This window comes from Paramacrobiotus metropolitanus, unplaced genomic scaffold (genome assembly GCF_019649055.1).
Source record: "Paramacrobiotus metropolitanus isolate TYO unplaced genomic scaffold, Prichtersi_v1.0 Parri_scaffold0000243, whole genome shotgun sequence".
NCBI lineage: Eukaryota > Metazoa > Tardigrada > Eutardigrada > Parachela > Macrobiotidae > Paramacrobiotus > Paramacrobiotus metropolitanus.
In genome coordinates this window covers 62,153-86,894 of record NW_026570463.1, presented here as the reverse complement: position 1 = coordinate 86,894, position 24,742 = coordinate 62,153, and the positions used below count along the sequence as shown (strand labels likewise).

Sequence of the window (24,742 nt, the reverse complement as noted above, 5' to 3'; positions counted from 1 at the left end):
TTGGATAGCGTTTTACTCGACCATTCGTGGTTTGCTTAGGTTTCTTAGCTTTCTTAAGTTTCACACTTGCACAACTAGTTAACTGGATGCCGGTATTTTGCAGTGGCCATCCGTTCGCTGCAGAAACAGTTAGCGGACCGCGACCATGACCTCGCACAACTGCAGACCACGGTCACCAATCTGCAGAATGTGATCGGCACGAAGAACCGGCTAATTGAAGACCAGCAGCTGCGCCTGCAGGATTTGGAGGCACGCTTAACTGAGGAGACGCGCCGTGGTGAGGAGCTGGCGACACGCAACGCCCAGCTCGTACAGTTCTACGGGAAGATCCGCGGGCTCCTTGCCGACATCCCGATTCTTGTGGAGCAGTCACAGGTGAGGGATCGTTTGCGCACAGCATCGTAGAATCTGTTGAACGCTTCATTTTCAACGTTTTTAGGTTGCGGACGCGGATTCCGGGCTGCGTGGCAGTGTTTCGGACGTAGACGCTGCGATTCTCACTGTCGCCGCGGTTCCCGAAGTCGACGCTGCTAAAGAGTAAGGAGTCAAATCAGTGCAGTTCGAATTTGGTGATTATTCTGTCTGCTTAAAGAAGGATCGTTTAAATGCTATAGTATTACTTTTTTTACCAACGTGGCCAATTATATATGTATCACAGAACTGTCACACGAATGTTGTAGCCGAGTGCCGGTAGTTAAAAGTAACGGCAGGTTGCCGCAATGCAAAGCGGCCGCGGAAAGATGTCATAAACTTTGTTTAGGCTGAGGCTAAAATTATTTTTGTTTCTAGGGATGGCGTGTCAGTTGATGATGTCACAGCAGAGTTCGCGTCCGCCCCGCACGATGCAGATTCGTCGCAATCATCCGCACCCGACTTCCCGGTCGAAACGATCGGCGAGCATGTCGAAATCGACACGGACCCGACGGCCGCTCTGCATGACACAGCGTCCGGCTTCCCCTCGGTCGAATGCGTCGAACTGGACGCGGAAACGTCGGTCGCCCTTTCGACTGATCCACATAACCACAACGCTCAGCTCCCTCTCGCGGTTATTTCCAACAAATTCGCTCCGGCCCGGCGTTCTAGCGGCTCCACGACCTCGCCGGCCACAGCGCCGAACCCGGTCGTCTCGGAACGCAATCGGCCTTCACTAGCGGATCCGGGAGACGTTTTTGCCGTTCCCGGGAAGCGTAAACGGGGCCGACCGCCGGTCTTCCGCAGCGCGTCCGGCAAGCGACGGCACGGAGCCACGCAGCACTCCGAAAAGCCGAAATTACGATCGGACAAATGAATGGGCTTCAGCTGACAAGAGACACCTTCAAGCGGACGCTAATAAGCTTTGAAATCTGATTTTTGCGTTGACCTTTTTGTATCGTTATTACAGTGTGTGATGCGGCAAACTGCGTTTCAGTTTCTACAGAGAACATAAATGTTGATAAAAGATGCCATAGTACTAAACATGTTAGAATTTATATTATGAGATTATTATAGTCACGGGACAGAAACCGGAAGTATCGCACACACTGGTGTCAGTTCTGTTGTTCAACATTATACAAGCTGGTTGCTTATATACCACGCGGTACATTCATGACATTAGTAAGTTGCTGCACCTAAACATCTGATAAACAAGGGGATTGGTGACCTTGGTGCACCGTACACTCATAAATTAGTTAGTAGGACAATAGAAGCTTTGAGCAACTGCTCCACTTAACCATAGCCATACACTTAACCATACTGTCTGGTTAAGTGCGAGCGTATGGTAAGTGCGGATACCATATAAACGCGTCGTATGGTGATCGACTTTCAAAGGCTCCCCTTAACACCTGCCCAATTTACGTGCACCACATATACAATTTTTAAATACAGAAAACATTTTTGAATGTAAATTTAATTTTTTGGAAAGATATCGAATCACGCAGTGCGAGAGAATAAATTAAATCAGAAGGGACCCAAGTCAGCTATGCGCCTCCGTTGAGTATTTTGTGCACTGCCACCTCGATGGCGGTCGTTCCAGCAACACGATAAGTGATGGCTACGGTATGGTTATGGTGTTTTCTGCTCAAAGCTTCTAATAGTCATAGTTTACAAGTAGATGACACATTATGAGTGTATATTATATTGGTAATATAATATCTAACAAAACGAAGGTACGAGTACAACCGCTTAAACAAGTACCAGAAAATAGCCATCTCATATATGCAAAGGTCACGGCGGCCGTAGTAAACGATAATATATGACATTATCTGTTTTATATACTCACTTCCGGGTGCGTCTTTGTGAGAACGCCTTCGTTTTGCGCTCTAAATCTACCTATTACAGAGCGCAGAGACATTTTTATATGGCCCAAACAGCAAATAAACAATGCTGCATTTGACATACACTTCAGTGTGACCGAAACAGCGTTCCGAAATATCACTAGTGGTACAGAAAAAGAGACAAATTTCACTACAGCCTTGAAATATAAATATAACTATAATCAAAATTAAATCAGCAAACACCGCAAAATTATCCTTTGTGACACAGTTCAGCAGTTCACTGAACCAGCTGAATTTGTACTTATCTGGTGCGACCGTTGGAACTTGGTTTAGCAGATGAAGCCTATGCGTGGGTCTTTTAACGATTAAATTTTAGCTGCCGTTGAAGTTGATCGGCGACGCCACTTCTAATTTCGAGTATCTTTCTTCCTGAAACCACAAATCCAATAATCATAAACACTGCTCCGATTACCGCATCCGATGGATGAACTGCCATATCGAGGAAACTATCCACCATGGTTCTTCACTCATCCGCAACGCACCTCGCATTTCACTGACTGCAGTTCGTATAATTCAGATTGCACACATTCGCAATCCGGAATCCAACAACCGGCGCCCACTCTAACGGATCCAGACTGCTACTTTCAGCCCAGCAAGGTATTTTTGGATAGGTACAGTATAAAAAACGCCAGGGAAAAAAGTCACTATCACAGATGTAGGCTTTGGTTTTGATCAGCGATAATATTGAATAATGGTACATTCCCGATAGTTTTATCATTGTCCCAACGGCTGAGTATGTCACCCTTAAACCAGACAAATTTGAAACCTTCTTCAGAGAAGCGGACTAGTTCGAAGTGCAGTTTCTGACTTCTATAAACTTTCCAATCCAATTCCTTCGTTTTCGGCCTTCAAGCGAATTTCGCCGTATCACCAGAATTAGAATTTAGAACGTCTGTCACCGTATGATTTTCTAACATTCTGCAGTGGTTTTTTCAAAAAACCCACCGCAAAAAAACGTTTTTGAATGTCGGACTGTCCCACATTAATCTTATGTATTGGGTTAACCGCAGCTCTTCGCTATCCCCCACCTAAAAATGAGCAACTGAAAATTCACGTAAATATGTTAAAAACGTCAATCAGTAAATCCCCTATGGCATGGTTAGTACATATTGAAGATTTCCCGGCATATGTTTACAGCATGCTTTGCGTATCCATAATGTGCCCTCCAGATTTTCTAGGTTTTTCAATCACTGCCGCATCTCACTGTATCTCTGCAACACCCTTTATGCATCCCGAATGTATCCTACTAGGAAACCTAAGACAGTTATTTGGATACTTGGAAGAGACTCGACGTACATTAGGATAAACCCAACGCTGTTGAGCAGAATATAAGAAAGATACGTAGAAGCTTCTGCGGGATACGGTGGAAATATTGCTGAAATTTACCAGTCGCTGACCGACAAATGGTTGACCGACGATTCGCTTTTCGGTTACATTGTTGACTGACAACATGCTTTTCAATTTGATACGTCGGTTTTCGAATTTTCTTAACTTCCTGCTGTGTTTTGTCCGGTCTCTTATGGTTCTTTAGTTTCAGGTTTCTTGGTTTTCTTAAGCCGGCAAAATGTCGCAAGGTATCGGTGTTCACCAAAATTAATGTCATTCAGCAATTGTCGTTTCAACAAACCGTTGGGTCATTGGTTCGTCGGTCTGACGGATAGTGGCCACACTGGCCAGCGAATTGTCGGTGTGCCATCAAAACAAAAGTCAGTGGAATGGGCGCGTTACGTAAAAACGTCCAAACCATCCAACAAGAGACGCCCTTATCATAATTCCCTGCATATTTCTAAGTAAACATAATAATATAGCTGCAGACAGATCCAGAACATACCGTACGGGGAGCGCTATCCTCTGTACAAGCCGGATCCCCAGTTGATCGCGTAAAGATACAGGTAGTGCCATGTTGGCGCTGAAAGGGACAGCCACTGCACTACACACTTGGCGTAACCCCTGAATTTGTATTTTTCGGTGTACCTACGCAGTCCATTATGAATCTGGCTTGTACAAACAGTTACCGGAAATGGAAATGGCAGCGGACCTCGCAGTCCCTGACCGCAGGTCTTCGATCCGCCGCTGCAGGACGTCACGGGTAGCTGTATCGGACCGTGACGTTCTCCATCGGCGGAAGGAAGGCTTTGTGGCGGAAGTGGCTGCCGTTGGAGTGTGTTAACTGTGCTTTGTGTGAAGCGAGAAGCGGCTCACGTACAGCGACAAAATCTTTCAAAGGATTTCAACGAATTGCGCCGTGGTGCAGTGGTACTGTCTACGCGGATCTAACGGCGTAGCCGGGATTCCATTCCCCCATCGGCGCCTTTTTCAGCCGTTCTCGGTTTCTCGGATTGCGCCCTGCTCAGACTTGTAATATCTGTTCGACAGCTGTAATGTTCTTCGTGCTGTTGCAGCCGTAATTCCGTTCCTTCTTCAATCCGGGGAAGATTGTGCCACCACGGGTGAAGAGGCACCAGGATTCCGTTGTATGAGAGTGCCGGCGGAATCTCCCAGTGGAAAACCAGTGTACTGCCGGCAATTAATATCAGGACGACTTTCAGCTCTGGCAACAGCGATGTTACTAAGGTCAAACCGACAACGCAAAAGCAGAGAAACAGCTATAACAACAAATCGATTACTACTGACGCCTATGCATCGTACTTGGAAAACCAGGCAACGGGATAAAGTCTTACAGTACCGTCTCCTAGCCGTGAATCACGCATTGTGACAACTAGAGTTACATTTCTACTTCCGGCGCTTGACGTTCTCAGAATGCTGTACAGGTGGCTTCCGCGATTGATCAAAGCCATTAGAACATACAAAGCCGGGAGGCAGGCTTTTCACACGGTCACGTCTGGTAATTTTCTTTCCGATCTGGCCTACGACATTGCAAAGCGGGCGAAAGAGTTTTTCGAGTCGGCCAAAAGAATTTCGGGCGAAAAAGTTTTTTTAAACAGCAAATATCTATGCAAATACAACGGGGAAACGCGATTTGTGTAATGGGTACGGTCCGCGATCAGGACAGCATAGAGGAAGTGTTTCTTTTGTAAATGCTGTTTTGTTCTGGTGCATAGTTTGTACTCCTACCATGATACTTATTAAAGGTTAGTAGTTATTGACATTGCCGATGGATTGTGGGATTCGGTGACACTAACCGGGTGCTCAGAAAAGAGACTGCCGCGATTGGGCTGATCATCGCACGTGGCTTCGACATGGGGTTTAGAACGCTCAGAACTTAACTGTGTCTTAACTTGAGCAAGTGCAAAGTGTATATTCTAGTAATATATGGCTGGCCGGTGATTTCCCTTTCCAAGGCTGGGGTAATATCTTGTTGGGCGCCCGCTGACAGCGACAGCGTGTACTGGGCTCTTGCAAAATGAAATATTGCAGCGGCAGAATCTCCTACGCTAACTAAAGAAGACCCCAGCGCATTACAGCTTGTATTTGTTGAAGTGTCTTCTCATACCAAAGATTCTCTATGGATTTCGTACGCGAACATGTTACGAACATATAGCCTTGATGGAGATCATAAATGAGTATGGGCGTGCCGGCTTCTAGTCGATCCTCATTCCTTAGTGTTCCAGTAAACCATGAACGATGGAATCGGAAGGTGCCTCCTGTTAGGGAATGGTGTTTTGGGACTTTGTGCGCCACTGAATTGCTAGTTCACCTTGGCTTCTGGCATCGGCTTCCTGTTAGTAAGGAGCAAATTTAGCCATCTACCAGCATGCAGCGGAAGCGCCCCAGGGATGCGGTGGTGCTACAATGGACTGTATGTTCAAAGTACCAAATTCCAGGGAGACGAGAAATCAGAGTCCGGTTGCATGAAGCAAAAAATCAGGAATTTTAAACTCGTACCTACTTAGATCAACAAATTAAAAGGTTAAAATTTTTCTAAAAACTAAAGAAAGCCAGTTACTACAAAGGATGCGCCAGTTTAGAAAAAATAAAAAGTGCTTCATAAAACAACTATCATTCCTAAAAGCCAGATATTCATTTTGAGACTACGGTCACTAGGGTGCTACGGTGTTTGGATGAGCGAGTTACCCTACAATTCAAACTGAGTGATAAATTACTAGCCCGTTACGTGGGTGAGTTACCGCACTACCGCTACTCTACAGTGCACAGACCTCGCTAGGTGACTAAGGTGAGTGAGTGACCAAACAAGTGGTGACGAACGAGTAACTGCGCTACCACTACTGGAAGTAACTATGTATTGTCATGTGCACAGAGCCTGGTAGGTCATCGAGTGAGTGGGTAATCAAACCGAGTTGTAACGACCGAGTAACTCAGCTACCGCTGCTGGAATTGCATATAGTGAGTGGCCGAAGTAAGTAAGTACCACTATTCTCGCGTGCAGAGGCCGGTAGGCGAGTAGGTGACCGACCTACTGAAAACAATCATTGCGCACCGCTCGCTGGATGGGTCCGTAACGAACGAGTGGTGGTAAGTATCTGTATTGTACACAAATGGTCACAATGAGCGGTCGATTGAAATGATGCGCGCACACAGTTGCCGGGCAAATTTGCTTATCCGACTTATTTTTGATTTAATTCCCTGGAAGGAACCTGTCTTCTAGTTCCTGTGCGCGGCCCGCTGCCAGTCGGGAATCGAAACCGCTGACGAAGGCCGCTGAAGTTTTGCAAGCCCAGCGTCCGCATGTGCCGTGACGAATGGACGAAATGGACGATGTGTAGCTTGGGGAAGGTGTCGCGCCTGACCCGGCACTTTTAGTGTTTTGTGTAGAAAATTACATCTGTTTTCATTAGTAAAAATGTTTTGGACCTGGCGCATGCGGTGGACGAGTTATTCGCCAATACACTTTTTGACTTTCCCAAAAAATGCCGATCTTTTATTTGATTTGTTTAGGCAGTTTTGGTTGAAATTTTCGGCTGGATGACAGGTTGCAGCCAAAGATGCCGGTTTTGATTTTATATGTAGCTTACACCTTGTCGTTGCAGAAATAAGATTGAACCATACAAGCTTTTAAAACACTGGTCAGAAATTTGCCTTCGAAAACTCTGCTTGCGGATTTCACGACAATTATCGTGCGGACTTTCAGTTATTCCCTATATTGGCCAAACAAAGTTGCTAGAATCTTCCTATTCCCAACAGCAAAACAACTACAAACAACCCCTCTATCCGAAATAGTAACGTGAGCTACGTGAATGTCCTTAACTGAACAGTAGCAGTTTTTTGTTTTAAAAAGGGGTAAAATCGAATTTTCGTTTCCTGGCCAACCGTTAAACGCACCTAGTTTTCCAAACCAAATCATAAAAAAGTCACACCTTTGCTTATTGTTGGTTTAATTTTAAGTTTCATATGCTGAAAACATTGCTTTTTCGAATGAAACTAAGACGATGTCGGTCAGGCATCGGACGGACCCAGCGCACTCTGGAAAAACAGACCGCCCTTTTGTTCAGCCACCCGGTACAGCTGATTCTTCTAGATCAGCTCTTTAGAACAACCTACAGTTGCTAAACAGAAGCCGCCTTTCCGCGCCGAAATTCTTTACTTATACTTTTACTTACTGCGGTCCACCGTATATTTTATACTACACGTTTTCAAAAACCGGTCACAATCCTATGCTGCATATATATATAGAAGTAATGCTTTTGTAAGAGCATTCATTGGTTCTCTGTACAGCTGATGCTTAAAGTTGACGAGTCAGGCAGGACCAAGTTTTCACTGCTTTTCACTATTACAACTTCTTACTTTACAGCCAAATAAGCCAATCATTTCCACCACACCCACCTGTATCGGACGCCGTTATCCCTATCGCAGCCCAACAGCGGCGTCGCCACGCCCAGCTCATAAAAAACGAACTGAGACCATCTTGCCACGTTGCATTTGCTCTAGACTGACTGCACGCAACGAGGCTGACTCGTTTATGTTTTTCCTGCTATATAAATTACTATAATACTGTAATATGTACACAAGTTGACGGTTACAGAGATGTGTTTCACTGAACTGCGAAACATTCCAGCCAGTTGCCGTCGTGAAATTGAGAACTGTGCTTGAGTAAACTGACTGACCGTACCGGGTTATTCCCGCACTCTTCCCGAGAGCAGCAGCGCAGTGGCTGACCATCGGTTCACGTCCCACGGCCGCTGTCTGAACCGTGGTGGCAGCAGTGAATGCACCGGAGGAGTCGGCTGTAAATGGAGGAAGCTGTGCCGCTTGCTGGCCCCGGCCGGGGATATCCGACGAGCACGGCGCATTCCGCTGCACACGGCTGCGGAGCGTGATGGGGACGCCAGTATCCGCCCCAGACGAAGTGATCTTGCAGGTAAGGATGCGTGCTGGCAATGGCATTTCCGTACAAAGTAGTTGTAATGTATTGTCACATAATGATTTTTATATAGATAATTAAGCAACGGCTCTGATTCACATTTATGATGTTGCTTCTGTTTACTGCTTCATTTGAGCGATATGCTCACTCGTGCTACCTGATATTATTTTTTTCTACTCGTTTGCCTGCCAATAATGCTGTTCTTCACTTCTAATGCGGACATGCATTCATTCAGCACCACTTCCGCCAATACACTTTATACTTCTGTCTGATTTCTTTCCTAATAACATTTCCCTGCCTCGCTTTGCCTTTCCTCTTCGTTACCTTTAACGCATATTATCATATACATGTATCAGCATACCGGCCGGGCTAGCTGTGCCGTGGCCTTTAATAATTACTTAGCTCTGCCATAAATTATTATCGTGTAACAGTATTGAAGTAATACACTTTAATAATTAACAAGACTTGTACAGTACGCCAGCTCGCCAGAATCATACTAACTGCAAACATTGCATTTACAACACAGCTTCCTAATCGGTCTGCTTAGCAACAGTACACCACAGACCACAGTAGTGCCAGTTCCTTGCGTCACTGCCAAAGGCAGCCGAAGAGGCGAACGGTGTTACTGAAACTGGAAAGCAGGGGAAGAAAGCACTGGCCATTAATCGCTGGTAAAATACAATAAAAAATAAATACCCACTTCAACTTATGCATTACCTGACTGACAAGCGACAAACCCTTTACTTCCGGTGATTTACCGGTATAGAGTATAGACAAGGACATTTGGAAGAATGTTCGGCTTTCTTATTCCAAATTCTATTAACTGTATTCTAAATAAGAATTTGTACACAAGGATCAGTAGCTGTAAGTAGCCATAGTGAGATCAAACCTACATCGTCCGTAACTTTTCCGGACCACAGTCTGCGTTTATTTCAGTTAAATATTCAATGAGCAGACAAATCCTCGAGGCACTCACAAGCCTGGTCATATAGTATTTAAGCGTCAAGAACAAGAAACATTCGAAGTGTGCAGATGTCAGTAAAAACAGGTTTGAGAAGAACGTTTATAGACAGCAGCGTTTTCCAGCCGGAATTTCCATTTTACAGTTTAAACTGCCAAATTTTAAGACATGTGCCATTAATGCACTTCAGTCGTGCTGACTCGTGCAGATGCTGTCCAAATTTCGCCCATGTGCTGGCAGAACTGCTGTCTCTCAGTAGCTGTTTATTAAAGGGCACATTCTATATCGATTGCCGAATTATAGTAACAATAATTGGTTAATGATGTATTTTCTTCAATGCCGGGCCAGCATAGATGTGGTGTAACAAATCCACTGGGATCCAATGTACATTTGATTCCACCTCTTATCGTTTGACCATGGTCCATGATTAGTTTCATCTTGAAATGGAGATCTAGGTAGGGACGTATTTCAGTGTCAAGGTCCAAGCGCCAAAAAGCACGATGCGTTTGCAGGTGGTGGGTGCGTGGATCTGGGTGCCTCGGCCAGCGCCAGCGCTACTTGCCGGAGCGGAGACCGACGGTGGAGCGCCACGGCGGTGCGGAGATCGGTGTGCGGCTGCTGAGGTACCGGCATGGTCAGATCATACCGCATACCGGGTGCAAGTTATTCCGGGGGAGGGGTAATGCGGCTCGTTTGGCGTCCAACGACGAAGCCGAGTCGGTGATCAAGGGGTATGTGATGTACGCTAGAGTTTAGATGATGCTGATAAGAATACGCCATTATGACACTTTAAGTAACGATAATAATGATGAACAGCATGCAACACGGAATGATAATCGCATGGTCGCAGAACGGTGCTAAATTTAACACCATATAATAATATATCAACGATACTGTCTTTCTCTTGTAAAAGGGAAAGCCAGTATGGTTGATATACGAGTAAAAGATGTATGTAGGTAAATGTGCAATACTACGCCTTTAGGTATCTGTATATATTACTACCGACATTTCGCAGCGCGGCATTTCACAGCCTAACATTTCACCGTATACATTTCATGGCAATGGCATTCATTTTTTTATTATTATTATAAGATACTATTTCCGAAACCTGCGGCAGCGATTATCCGTTTTCGTAACCATGTTAAAATATGTTTTTTCTAGATCTCGTCTAAAATTTACCAGCTAAACCGATTTGAAAAAATAAAATTTACACCATGTTACATGCAGGCTTGTCAGTCAGTGTCTTTTTACTTGAATTAAGTTTTCTTATAACAACAACACTTAAATGTGTCCCACTGCAGATGTCCCACTGCAGACGACAGGTTCCGCTGCCGGTGCACCCGCCGCCAACGGGCATAGCTGGCCTGGAACTGTGCCGGGGCATCCTCCGTAACCGGCGGAAACTGCTCATTGACGGCCCACATGATTCTGCTGGCCATATGAGCTCACATGGCCAAGAGAATCATGTGCAGTCTAGAATTATCCGCGGCACGCTCACCTCCATCCAGTCAACGTCATTGGCGTGGTCCCATCACCGAATTTCCATTGATTTAAATGCCGCAGGTGCCAAGACTTCCAAGATATCTGATTCATCCTAGAATCGGATTTTCTGAAAGTCCTGGCGCCTGTGGATGCGTGCAGCTGCGGCCTTGCCCCGAAATCTTCGATCACAGCGATGGTCCAAAGAGTGTGTTCACAGATATCAATTCCTTGAACCAAATCTTCGGTGATCAATTTCCACAAACATCAATTACATTAACCACAAACAGCAAATCTTCGGTGATCAATTTCACAAAGATCAATTACAAAATTAATTAGATCTCAGCGTGGGCGTTGAGCCGCAACTTCACTGGTCAGCACCGATGCGTACGAACGACTCGTACGTACGCGGTGCATCACTCGTACGGTACGAGTGTTATGACCCAAATGAACCATGTTAACAGCGACAAGTACTTACATAGTTCTATTCTACATACCTAATGGGCAGGCGAAACAGAGAAAAAGTGTACGTGTACGCATCGTAGAGGTGTACGTCACGTAGAGGTTCCCCCCTGTACAGTATTATAGTCTACGGAGAGTTTCGGTACAGAATTTTTTGTACTTAAGTGAGAGGTGTACGTATCTTGGGAGTGTACGTACGAGGAGGCTGTACTGGATAGGCACCGCGTGCTGCCATAACGTACGTACAAGTGCAATGACTGACGTCAGCTGACCTTAAAAGGTGTGTTACGTCCCAAATTTGTTGAACGGAGGTGTACGTATCTTGGAGGTTTCACTGTATCCATAGAACTCGTACCGTACGAGTGATGCACCGCGTACGTACGAGTCGTTCGTACGCATGGGCGCTGAAGTTGCGGCTCAACGCGCACGCGGTGTTGTCAGTAAGTACGTACGCATCGTCGCTGAACGCGCACCGACACGAATGAGCTCACCAGTCAGAGCGCAAAAATAATAATTTTTACACCTGCCAAGCATTCCTCACGCATGCTTCCATCGCCTTCCCAATGACACTTTCCCATCTCCCACCACACACACCGCTCCGGATGGAATCAACTCAACCAGAAAACTCTCCTCTTTTTTATCATGCTGATCACCTCGTAAAATGATGTCGCTGAACAACGGCAGCCGCCTGAACGCGCCCCCCTCCATGCTGCGCAACACCACCACCCCCCCTGTCCCCTCCTCCATCTGGGGGCGCCTCCAGGAGGCCCTTTCCGGCCCCCCCACCACGGGGGGAAATGAGCGGCGGACCTCCGACAAGGTGTGCAAACTCATGGACAAAGTGGTCACCCTGTGCCAACAACCCAGGATGCGTCTGAAGAACAGCCCCCCATTTATCCTGGACATCATCCCCGACACCTTCCAGCACCTGAAACTCATCTGCCAGCGGCATGACGAGCGGCCTACGGCGCGGGACGAGGATTATTTCAATCTGTTCGTGGATAATCTGACGCGGAAATGTAAGGAGACGATTAAACTGTTCAAGGACGCCAAGGACGGGATGTTCGAGGAGAAATCGGCGGCGCGGCGGAATCTCAATAAGCTGTCGCTGGTGTTCTCGCATATGCTGGCCGAGCTGAAGGCGCTGTATCCCAACGGGGAGTACGCGGGGGATTCGTTCCGCATTACGAAGGCGGACGCGGCGGAGTGGTGGAAAGCGACGTTCCATGACAGGTGAGAGAATTCCAGCAACGGTAAATTAAGGCAGAAGATTAGCGGCGCAAGTGGTGTGCTTCCATGTGTACTGTAGCAGCAGGTGCGGGTGGCGTACAGGCTTTTCACTTCCGCGCCGTGTTCTGCTAATTGCCACACTTGTTGCGATTAATTACGGTGTTTATGGTTGATTTAATTACGCGCACTTGCTCGTCTTCCGTGCTGTGACTGCATCAGTACGCAGTGTGGCGTACAGGTTCTTCATTTCTGCACCGTATTCTGCTAATTCTCAGTTAATTTCGTTGACATTCATTTGCCATAATTATATTTTAATAATTCATCAGAATGCTGAAGTTCTTTTACAGTAATCTTTATAGCATATTTTCTGCCTTTCTAATTTTTGACGTTAAAGCTATTTGATAAAAAATTTTTAGAACTTGGCCGTCTTTGTTAGTTGAAAGGTTAAATCATTTACTATATTTTATTGTTATACTGTATTTTTACTGAGATTTTCTTGGGTAATATTTTGTGTTCTTATTTTCCCGATTATTATTGGAAATTAATTTGCGCTGAAATTAAGTTAAATTAATTTTTGATTTTTAATTGAAAAAACTGAATTTGAAATTGACTGCAATTATTAACAAATTGAAATTATTATTAATTATTTTCTCTGAAAATTTGAAATTAAATGAAATTAATTTTTTTAACTTGTGTTATTGTGGAATTTTCACCCAAGCATATTTTTTATGTACAACGTGGTAATTTTTTCCCGAAACCTGAAGTCAGTTGAATTTAGAAATAATTTGTCGAAATTAATTCTTCGGTGTGCTGAATGAGTGTATTGTTTGCGCTGGGCACTCCCCGATGCGGCAGCAGCTGATGCACTCCACCTTATTGGGTAATTTCGGAAATTCATCCGAGTATCGCCGAAGTGGAGCGCAACAAGCCGGCGATTCTCCTGGGCCCAGCGATCACAGCTGGGATCGCTCCTCAGAGATTTTTAGCGACACAAACCACACTTGTCACGCTCATTTCGCTTATGTAATTTTATCCAAAGCCCTGTTTGTTCGCGAGAAGTGGGCGGAAATTGTAATTGATCCGATTATTAATAGAACTTTTAGCAAACGTCCCGGCGCGACGAGAGAGACGATTTTTGAAGGTTTTTCCCCGTATTTATAATTTTTCTTAAATATTAGGAATATTCTTACTGTTACTATCATTATCAAATTAATAATAATAACAATTAACAAGTTAACAAAAGTTTAAATTTTAATGAAAATAAAACACAGTAATTAGAAGCGGGAATAATAAAAAAATTTGCAATAAGACGCCCTGGCGCTGCACGAGAAAAAGTATTTTAATTTATTTTGTGTATTATTATTTAAAAATTATTTTGAACGCTTCGTGTGGCAGCTCACGCAATGCGATGATTAATAGAAATTTTAGTGAAGCGTCCCGATGCGACGGAAGGGAGGAACTTTTCTTTATTTATAAATGACTGTTAACAGAATTTCCAGACGCGACGGAAGAGAATTTTTATTTATTTTTCATTAATAATTTTTATTTAATTTTTGTGACGTTGTGCCGCAGAATCATCGTGTCGTGGACGTCCTTCCTGGCTAAACTGCACGTGCGCCAGCCCATCTCCTCGCCGATGGAGGCCGCGGCGCTGAAGAGCACCCTCGATCTCACCGGCAACGACTGCGTGTCCATTTTCGAGTTCGACATTTTCACACGGTAAGCGACATGAAAACGCCATTGTTGTTGCGTTGTTGCGGTCGCGCAAGGTGAAGGACGGGCTTTTATACGTGTTGCATTATTGCATAAGCCCCCGGCTCGGGTTTCATCTTGTTAAACACGGCCAACCGACTGCAATACACTTGATAGTTTACTTTCTATTTTTAATGGGTTATTTTATATACAAGTATTTTGATTTATTTAGATTTTAGTAACGTTTTTTATGGTTGTTTTCTGGAATTTAATCATATCAGATTTGGTAGGCTTTTTAACGCTTCGTGGCTTCGTATGGGTCGAAAATTCATCTGAAAAACACAGACGTTTCACGGTATTTTGTGAAAAATGAAATTACAATTTACGGATGTTTAATTTGGCTTCGACAAGACTATAAATATAAATTGAATTTAATAAGCTGGAAATTAATATTATTTTAAATGTTTGTTTAATTTCGCTTAATCATTCATAAAATACCGAAGTGGATTTAATAATCAGAAAAAAAATGGAATTAATATGAATTGATAACTTTATTTTCGTTGTAAAACAAACATGGTAATTGAAAAATTAATTCAGTTAGCACAGAAAACTATCTGACATTAGAAAACCGAAATATTAAACATTAAGTCATTTTTAAAAAATTTTTAAAACATTACGATGCATTGTAGCAGTTTGTGAAAACTGAAGCTATTCAAAATTTTAAATTGTAATCAATCTGACTTAGAAAAAAAACCATGGTAATACGAAATGGAAAAAATAATTTAAAAAATTAAATAATTTAATTGATTTAAAAATTGCGGTACGTGTATTTTTAAATAAACAGTATTTGATTGCGCTGAGAAAATACAGCTGGAATGGAATTATCGGTGTGTTGGCCGGATGAGCGCCGGCGTCGCGTGTGGCGACGCGATGCGCGCCGGTGGTCGGTGCGTGTCAGAGCAGGCGCGCCATCAGATTTACAGACTACCAGCGATTTTTGGCACACGGATTGGTGTTGCCTGTCTGCTCGCTGTGATGTTTTTTTTCTTGATTAAAAGAAGATTATCTGGGAGATTATTGTTGTGGTGTTTTGCTTTTCAGGCTGTTCCAGCCGTGGCCGACGCTGCTGAAGAACTGGCAGATTCTGGCCGTCACGCATCCGGGATACGTGGCGTTTCTGACGTATGACGAGGTGAAGGCGCGTCTGCAGCAGTTCATCAACAAACCCGGCAGGTCAGCGCGGATTTAAGTAAATTAATTTGAAAAAATTAATTTATTAATTAGATTTAATTTAAAACGGATTTAATTAACACAGAAAAGTATTAAATTAAATTAACAAATTAAATCATCTGTGCTGTTATGGCATTTTCCTGTGCTAAAAACTAGTACGTTTTAATACTGATTTTACAAGCACAGAAAAAGTAAAAATTGGTTTTGACGTGAATAAATTTATTTTTGCCGTGGAAAGGTAATAAATGGAAAATAGATGGTTATAACTGTAAAAGCACAGAAAATTGCCGGTATTTTCAATGAATTTATTGGCAGTTACGTGTTCCGGTTGAGCTGCACCCGCCTCGGGCAGTGGGCCATCGGCTACGTCACCCAGGACGGCAGCATCCTGCAGACGATCCCGCAGAATAAATCCTTGTGCCAGGCGCTCCTCGACGGCGCCCGCGAACGCTTGTACGTAATCGGAAGAATTTTCTTCCATTATTCTTGGCAGTTTTCAGCGTACATACAGATACACGCGTCCGTAGTATTATTCTGGAAAATGATAATACATTTACGTGGACAAGTTTTCACGTAAATTCCCTCATCGTCAAATTCTCTTCATTTCCTTCTTTCATCCATATAACCATTTTATTAGGTAATTGTACGAATTTTAAATAGTTTGCTTTATATGAATTTTAATAAATTAACTTATTTAATTATTTTTAAAATAATTCTTTATTATACAGCTTAAAATTATAAATGTAACAATAAATATTTAAAATAAAGATTTTTTTAAAAAAATTATTAAGAAGTAATGGGAAGAAACGCGAGTTGAATTGGGTTGAGCGCTGAGAAATGAAATAATTTAAATTAAAAAAATCAGAAAATTAATTGTTAAAACGCAGCTAAAATATTTTTACACATTTGCACGATGAAATTTAAGCGTAAAATGTGTTTCTCGGGCCGGCAGTTACCTGTATCCGGACGGGCGGCACGTCAACGTGGACCTCTCGTGGGCGATGGGCCCGGACACCGAGGACCACATCCGCGTCACCCAAGAACAGTACGAACTGTACTGCGAGATGGGCAGCACCTTCCAGTTATGCAAGATCTGCGCCGAACGCGACAAGGACGTGCGTCTGGAGCCCTGCGGCCATCTCCTGTGCACGGCGTGTCTGCAGCACTGGCAGGACTCGGAGACGGCCGCCGCCACGCCCACCTGCCCCTTCTGCCGCGCCGAGATCAAGGACACGGAGGCGGTGGTCGTGGAGCCCTTCCGCCCCGCGGGGGGTGTCGGCGGGTCGCCCCCGGGGGGTAAAAGTGAAGAAAATGGGGCGCAGCGGCCGCTGGTGGACGTCGAGGACGAGTGGAGCGCCGCCGGGACCCCCGGCAGCTCGCCCCTGCTGGGGGCGCGGCGGCTGGGCGTGGTCAATGGGCTGGCGCCGCCGGTGCCCCGCGCGGGGCGTCCCCGGCCCCCTCGCCCAAATTGGCGCCGCGGCGCTGAATTGTGCGAATTTATTCCGATTTATTCGCGGATTTATTCGGAATGTTTCTGGATTTATTCGGATTATTCGCGGATTTATTCGTGGATTTATTCGCCGATTTATTTGCGGATTTATCCACATTTTTGACCGGATTGATGGATTTATTCGCGATTTTTCTTCATTTTTGACCGGGTTGTGATATCGCCTTCGTCCACGACAATTTTTGGCGGCCTTGTTTTGTTGGGAAAAAACGGGATGACTATTTTTATGCGTTGCGGAATGGATTTTTCCCGACTTTGGAATTTTCCCCAGTTTTCGTTGCGGAATCCGAATTTTCCTCCAATTCCTGTGGGAATTTGAAAAATGATGAATTATTATTTTCCGTTGCGAAATGGGATGTTTGCGTGGATTATACGTCGACGGGATTTTTTCGGAATAATTATTGATTTTCGTATTGCGGGATTTATTGGCTGCTATTTTTGTATTTTTCTATGTACGCGCGATTTATTACGGATTTTTGGGGGATTTTTCGGGATGATTTGTAATTAATTGCTTTGGTTTTCGCGATGTTCCTAATTTCACGCGCCGTGTTTCTTTTTGTTTCGTATTTTTCGTGATGATGCTCCAGTGTTCTCTCTGGCTGACGCGCGCGCGGCGATTCCGTTTATTTTGTAATTAATTTGGCGTCATAATTATACCGCTAATAAAGTTCACATCAGTTTCTGGTTGATTTATTCACAGTTTATTCAGGTACAGTATACGTATAAAGAGCAACGCATAGCAATTGAAATTTTTAAATAATTTCGCAACAAGATGTAGTGAAAAACTGGAAAATGGTAAGTTTTTCTATTGCACTGTTACTGGTTAGTACAGAATAAAAAAAAAATATATTTTTGCTAATTTTATTACGGCGAGTTACTGCACTACGCTGTTAAGCAGCCAGCTAACGGGCCGTCGCAGATTACCAGTTTACAACTTTGTGGCACTGCACTACGAAACCTGCCGCCTTTGAAACGCTGGGAAATCCATTGGTTTGAAAAAATTGAAGTATTAAACATTTAGTTGCGTTTAGTTTTGTGTATTAGTATTATTCAGAGTTTTCATTATTATTATTTATCAATGAATAATAAAATCCAATATTCTTTTGCAATCTTATCCAGTTTGCTAGTTTAAAAAATTATTAACAATTTCTATTCACCCCGATTTATTACTGGGGAAAAATAGAATTTAATACTTATTAAAAATTATTCTTATTCATTTATAGTTTATTTATTTGTTGTTATGAGAATTATTTTTAGATGAAAAATTTTATTTACTGAAAAATATTATTTTCGGATGATTTCGGCGTTGGTAATTTTTAATCGGTAAAAAACACAGCGCCAACGAATAAACAAACAACACAATCACTCCGAAAAAACAAAAACAAACCCAACCAACGTTAAACGATATCAGAGGCAAAAAACAAAAAACAAAAACCAGGAACTCTTTTGTCGGGCATGCACAAACGCCACCGCTAACAACACATCATACGCATATATAAAAAAAATGCTACGAAGAAAACAAGCGTAAAACCCGGTAAAAACGTTGTGTAATTGATTAGCCGCGTGGAAATTGAGCAGAAATCAGGCGCTGACGCTGCCGGGTTGCGGGGGCGTGTATTTGTTGCCGCGCTTCCCGAGCAGACGCCGGCACAGATCGCCCAACGGCACGACCAGGAAGATCACGCCGCCGATCAGCACGATCACGCCGAACACCACGAACGTCCATTTGTACTCGTTGTCCTGCGCCGCGATGATCGCTCCTACCAAAAATTATTTTTAAAAAACTATAATAAAAATTATAAAATTATAATAAAAATTATTGGAATTTTAAAAAAATTTATTGGCATTAAAATAAATTATAACAGAACTTACTGCAATTTTTAAAAAAAAAACCTATAACAAAAATTATTTTTAAAAAATTATAATAAAAATTTTAAAATTATAATAAAAATTATAAAATTATAATAAAAATTATTGGAATTTTAAAAAAATTTATTGGCATTAAAAATAAATTATAACAAAAAGTACTGCAATTTTTAAAAAAAAACTTATAACAAAAATTATTGGAATTAATACAAATTATAAGAAAAATGACTAAAACTGAAAAAAATTTATGACAAAAATAAAAACTTAACACCAACTGCTGTAACAATTAAAAATGAATAAACAATTAATAAATACAATACAAATATTCATCAATAAAATCATGTAAAACAGATAAATGAATAAATAAATAAAAAGATATCAAATAAACGGGTTCAAATAAAATAGCATACAGTTGCAGAAAATCACTACTGTACATGTAATAAATTTTAGGAAGAACAAAAATACAAAAAAAACCACAGGAAATCGCTTTGAAGACAGGAAGGAAAATTAAAACTACAACAGAAACTGAATAAGATACTGAGCTGAATAAAAATACAGAACTGTGCAACAGATTTCCATTAACATACGCATTAACCCACATTAAAAAATTAAAAAAAAAAATACCAGCAGGAGAGTAATCGAACATTTTTATGGAATTAAATCTGCAAATAAACGGGGATTTTTTTTTAAAAAAAGAAGGCGCATCTTACCGGCGGTGGGCGGTCCGGCGAGGGACGCGGCGCCCAGCACTACCAGGGAGATGCCGAAGGCCGGCGACAAATTGTCAATCCCCACAATATCCGACAAAATCACCGACTGCAGCGCAATAATGATCCCTGCACAGAAAAGCTCGCTTATTTCACCGACAAAATGTATTTTAATTCCACATGTATTTTTGATAATAATAACTGCTCAAATAAAATCAGCGTATTATGCATAAATTTCCAAACAAAATAAAATTTTCCCTATAAAATGTAATATTATATACAATTTCCCAGTAGAATATAATTTCGCAATAAAATATAATAAAATAATAGTCCTTAATCATAGATTATTTTCCTTATAAATTATTTTCCCAGTTGCAGATAATTTTCTGAATAAAATAAATTCTCCAAATAAAATATTATTATCCTTATAAATTATTTTCCTAATTACAGATTATTTTCCCAATGAAATATAATAAAATAATCTCTAAATAAAATATATCACCATCCCTATAAATTATTTTCCAAATGAAATATACTTAATAAATAGAAATATTCTCCCAATAAAATATCATTATCCTTATAAATTATTTTCCCAATGAAATATAATAAAATAAAATATTCTCCCAATAAAATATCATTATCCTTATAAATTATTTTCCCAATATTGATTACTTTCCCAATAAAATATAACAGAATAATATTTCCCTAATAAAATACTCGTACATTATTTTCCAAATAAAATAAAATAAAATTCTGCCAATAAAATGCCTTGTATCTCGCACTAACCTCCGCTAAATCCATAGACCGCGCCGTACACGGCGAACGTCTCGAAATTATAGCACAACCAGGAGAAGATGCTGCTCAGTCCGGAGATGATGTAGGAGCTGGCGTAGAACACGCCGCGGTTGCACCATTTGCGGTCGGAGAGGAAGCCGGAGAACAGCCGGCCCACCACGTTCAGTCCGCCGGTGATGTAGGTCAGCGCCTGCCCGTTGACGTGCCGGCCCACGTCGTGCTGGGCGCGCGACACCAGGAACATGAAGGGGATGTAGGCGCTGAAGCCGCACAGCAGAATCACCACCAGCATCACCCAGTACTGCCACTGCCGCAGGAACGGCAGACGGCCGCCCGCGGCCGGCGCCGCCGTGTCAGTGTCCTACAATCGCCACATATTCCGTCAATTTTTACGCCATTAATCATGATTAAATGAATGAATGAATTAATACGTATTTTTTTACAGAAAATTCCTTCAATACTTTATGGCCATTTTATTCATCTGTATTTCATTTTATATATTGGTCAGCCAATATTTTCAAAATTTTAATTTGGAGAAGAAACTGAGAAAACACTGCTACTTCGGGAAAATAACCATTGTTTTTTGGAGAAATATTTCCAAATATTTAGGTGCCCTTGTATTTATTTCAGTTTAATTTTTATTCCATTTATTCCATTCGTCTGGCATAAAACCTACAAAATATTTTTTTAAATTATAATTTTGAAAAATAAAAAATAGTACACGTGTGAAAATATTCGTTATGCAAGATATGAAAATCCGAAATATACTGATGCGGTTATTTTCTCGAATTCACCATTTTCTCATATTTTTAAAAATTAGAAACAGAAAATATTTCACGAAATGTGTGAAAAAATTATTCTAGAATTATGTTTACTAAAAAAAACCCTCTTAGGAAAAATCATCCAAATTTTCATGCAAATATTTCACAAGAAAATACGAAAACTTGGACTTTTTATTTCAAAATAACAGCTAGTTCAGGAACAATTTGTAAAAAAGGTAAAACAATTTTAAATAATTCTTTCCCTATTGGAAATTCAGGGACAATTTGTAAAAAAGGTAAAAAAAAATTTAAAATAATTTTTTCCCTATTGGAAATGTGCCGACCAACTGACCGGTGCGGCTTTCTCGTTGAGCGGCTCCATCTGGACCTCGTCGCCGGCGTCCCGCCCGCCGCGGCCGCTGCGGCGGCGCTGCGCCTTGCGCTTCTCGTAGCTGGAGTGGGGGATGCCGCGCAGCATGGCCGAGAAGACGAGGACGTTTAGAACGATGCCCGATAAGACGAGAAGGAAGCCCTGCATGCCGTACTGCGCGATCAGCGGCTCCACGGTGAAGGAGAACATGGCCACGCCCACGCCCGTCCCGCACACCGCCAGCCCCATGGCTGTCGCCCGGCGCTCCTCGAACCACGAGGCGGCGGTGACGATGGCCGGTAAATAGATCATCCCGAACCCGATGCCTACGTTCATGCATCAATTAAATGAAAACCTAAATTATTAAAATTATTTTTGCGATGTATACGAAATAATTTTTGCGATTCCGTAATCGGCTGAGCTGTGTATTCCGTACAAATCTTTCACTTTTATCGGAAATTTGTGACTGTATTGTATCGCCAAAATGAATTAAAAAATCCTTTACATTGTTCTATAGATACGTACACTACTATTTTTTTGAGTTATACAATAACTATGAGGCGCTCGTTACGAAGGCCGGCTTGGACATTTGGATTTGACATTTTCCAAAAATGCTAAATCCATTTAACATTTTCTGGATTTTTTTAAAATTTTTTTTAAAAATATTAAACCCAAATTAACATTTGAAAAATAAAATTCAAACGCAGAAAACAAGTAAACCACTTTCTAAACTGGAATAAATTTACGCAGTAATAATTACGGACGGCTAATCAATGTATCATCGTTAATAACTTAACGGTCATCGGTGCACGAACAACCGATAACGTAGTGCAACGGCACGATACGCCGACCATTGGTATCTCGCGCTGACTGATTACTAGTACACTCATCAGAATTTCGATAAACAAAAAACACCCAGGGAATTATTCAACAGTAAAATAATTTTTTTATTACACGGAAATTTTCTTATCATAAATTCCTCTACTAAACGATTTCTTCTTTATAGAAATTTAATATATAAAAAAATTAGTGACGATAACTAGTCCACAGGAAAATGCTGTACAAAATAAAATCGATTAATTTTCGTAAAAAAAATAATAATTTCTTAGGTGTCTTAGGTTTTCTTCTTTCTTAATTTAAAAATAAGAATAATAAAATATAATAGAAATAAAAAATAATTTCCGACACAGGCAGCGCACATACCGATGAGGCCGCCGTACGTGATCCAGAGATGCCAGATTTTCGTGGCGAAGACGGAGAGTAGTGCGCCCAGGAAGGCAATGATGCTGCCGCACATGGCCACTTTCCGCACGCCGAACTTGTCCGATAAGATACTGGCCAGGGGCGCTGCAAAACAGTGCTAACATGCAGACAACACGCAAACCAGCACAGGAATAACGGCCCGAATAACAGATCTAACTTTGCATCTAACATCGTAGATGATTTAACTTTAACTTTACATGCATGATGCATCCAATCACAACAAAAAATTACAAATAATTTTTATGGAAAATCAAAAGAAATTTTTCGTCCTAGGTCAGTGAAGTCACTCATCCAAACTTCTCCGTAGCAGGAGATAAAATTTCAAATTAATTCCTGACATGCAGCGGTTCGATAAAGAACACCACGTTAAAAGAAAATGAGAGTCATTTATCATAAATGATTTATAATAATTTAACATAAACCGCATAAAATACAGCACAAGCAAAATAGGGTAAAACTCCAAAACAAAACGAAAATAAACGTTAAAATTGAAATAAAATTTTATATAAATAAATTACAATAAAAATATTTTGCAGTATAAGCAAAACAAGTACAATAAAACTTATAAAAACACGGGGAAAATGCGCTAGACACAATCTGAATCACGACGCTCAAATTAATTTTCATAACATTCAAAAAATACAAAACGTGGACGAACCTCTGAGCAAAAATCAGCAAAATAACAGGAATGCTGCAAATTAATTTCGCCCTGTTTAGTGTTTGTCCTTACCGAGAAAGAACGTAAACGACATCAAGATGCTATTCACCGCCGAGCCCGACCCGTCCGTCGCCTCGTACTCCTCCTTGAAATACGGGAGCAGCAGGCCAAAGGAGAACGTCAACCCGTCCTGGATGACGGTGATCATGAAGACGGCGAAGACGATCACCCACCCGTAGCCTCCGTCGGGCGCATGCGACGTCCGCGTGCCCGTCTCCGAGGTGGGGGACTCCTTCGGGCTCCCCGCGACCCCCGGGTTCGCGGCCCGCGGGGACGCCGTGCGGATCACCTCGGGCGGGGTGTGGTGCGGGGCGTAGCGCGGCCGCGGCCCCCCGCCGCGCTGCTCCAGCAGCGGGTCGTCAGAGCGCGGCTCGTCCACCGTGCGGAGATTCTCGGCTAAGATCTGGCGGGTCAGCTGGGTGCGCTCGCCGCTATCCATGGTGGCGTTGTGCTGCAGATTTTGCACAATTAAATTAATAACAACATCCCCAACAACGTTAAAAAATGGTCTATGTCAAGAGAGGAACTAAAAATGTCAGATGATGGTGAAATGTTTGCTGATCAAGATGGATGGATGATTCATGAATCAACATGCAGATGGATGATTAACCGTTGGGCAAGACTGCAGCTGTCTGTCTGGTCGGTACTGCGATAAGGAAACCAGGCAGATTCGCAAAATATTGTGCAATGACTGCCGTGGTGGGCGGCTGGGGTGGACGGTGTAGTGATGCCCGGGCAAGTTCATGGAAAATCCCCCGTGTGGTGTACGGTGGCGAGGCTCTTCAGCTCCAATAAATACAAAGCGCACGACTGACAACTTCGGCTCGTGACACCAGCCCATTCTGAGCCTGAGACCGAAAACAGTGTACTGAGTGTAGTATGGCTACGGCCCGATACGTACGGTTTCTGCCTACGTGTCCTACCGTCCTACGGGTACGGACCGTACGGTACGAGTACGGTACGCTTTAATAGGACAAAAAGGGCGGGACTGACCGTGCAGTGCCGTATACGGCTAGCCATTGTAAAACCGGCTTTTTTGGCTTACAGTACCGGACCAGGGCCCGGTCAGATGTTCGCCTATCAGAAAAATGCAGTTTTTTTGTCTGAAG

At 42.5% G+C, this 24,742-nt stretch overlaps 2 protein-coding genes across 2 annotated transcripts; one reads left to right on the top strand and one right to left on the bottom strand.

Moving 5' to 3' along the window:
- The first annotated feature begins 11,996 nt into the window (after positions 1-11,996).
- Positions 11,997-17,834, top strand: LOC129601505 (E3 ubiquitin-protein ligase CBL-like). The gene is made up of 5 exons (XM_055500340.1): positions 11,997-12,727; positions 14,297-14,443; positions 15,518-15,649; positions 15,962-16,099; positions 16,599-17,834. Exons 1-5 carry the CDS (start codon positions 12,156-12,158, stop codon positions 17,257-17,259), a joined length of 1,650 nt encoding a protein of 549 aa, XP_055356315.1. The 5' UTR covers positions 11,997-12,155; the 3' UTR covers positions 17,260-17,834.
- Positions 17,835-18,459: 625 nt separating this feature from the next.
- Positions 18,460-24,312, bottom strand: LOC129601509 (monocarboxylate transporter 12-B-like). Its single transcript, XM_055500344.1, has 6 exons — positions 23,646-24,312; positions 22,856-22,999; positions 21,635-21,978; positions 20,513-20,882; positions 19,730-19,855; positions 18,460-18,913 (listed from the first exon to the last, which is right to left on the bottom strand). The coding sequence occupies exons 1-6, from the start codon at positions 24,070-24,072 to the stop codon at positions 18,735-18,737; spliced, it is 1,590 nt and encodes a 529-aa protein (XP_055356319.1). The 5' UTR covers positions 24,073-24,312; the 3' UTR covers positions 18,460-18,734.
- Between the last annotated feature and the right edge of the window lie 430 nt (positions 24,313-24,742).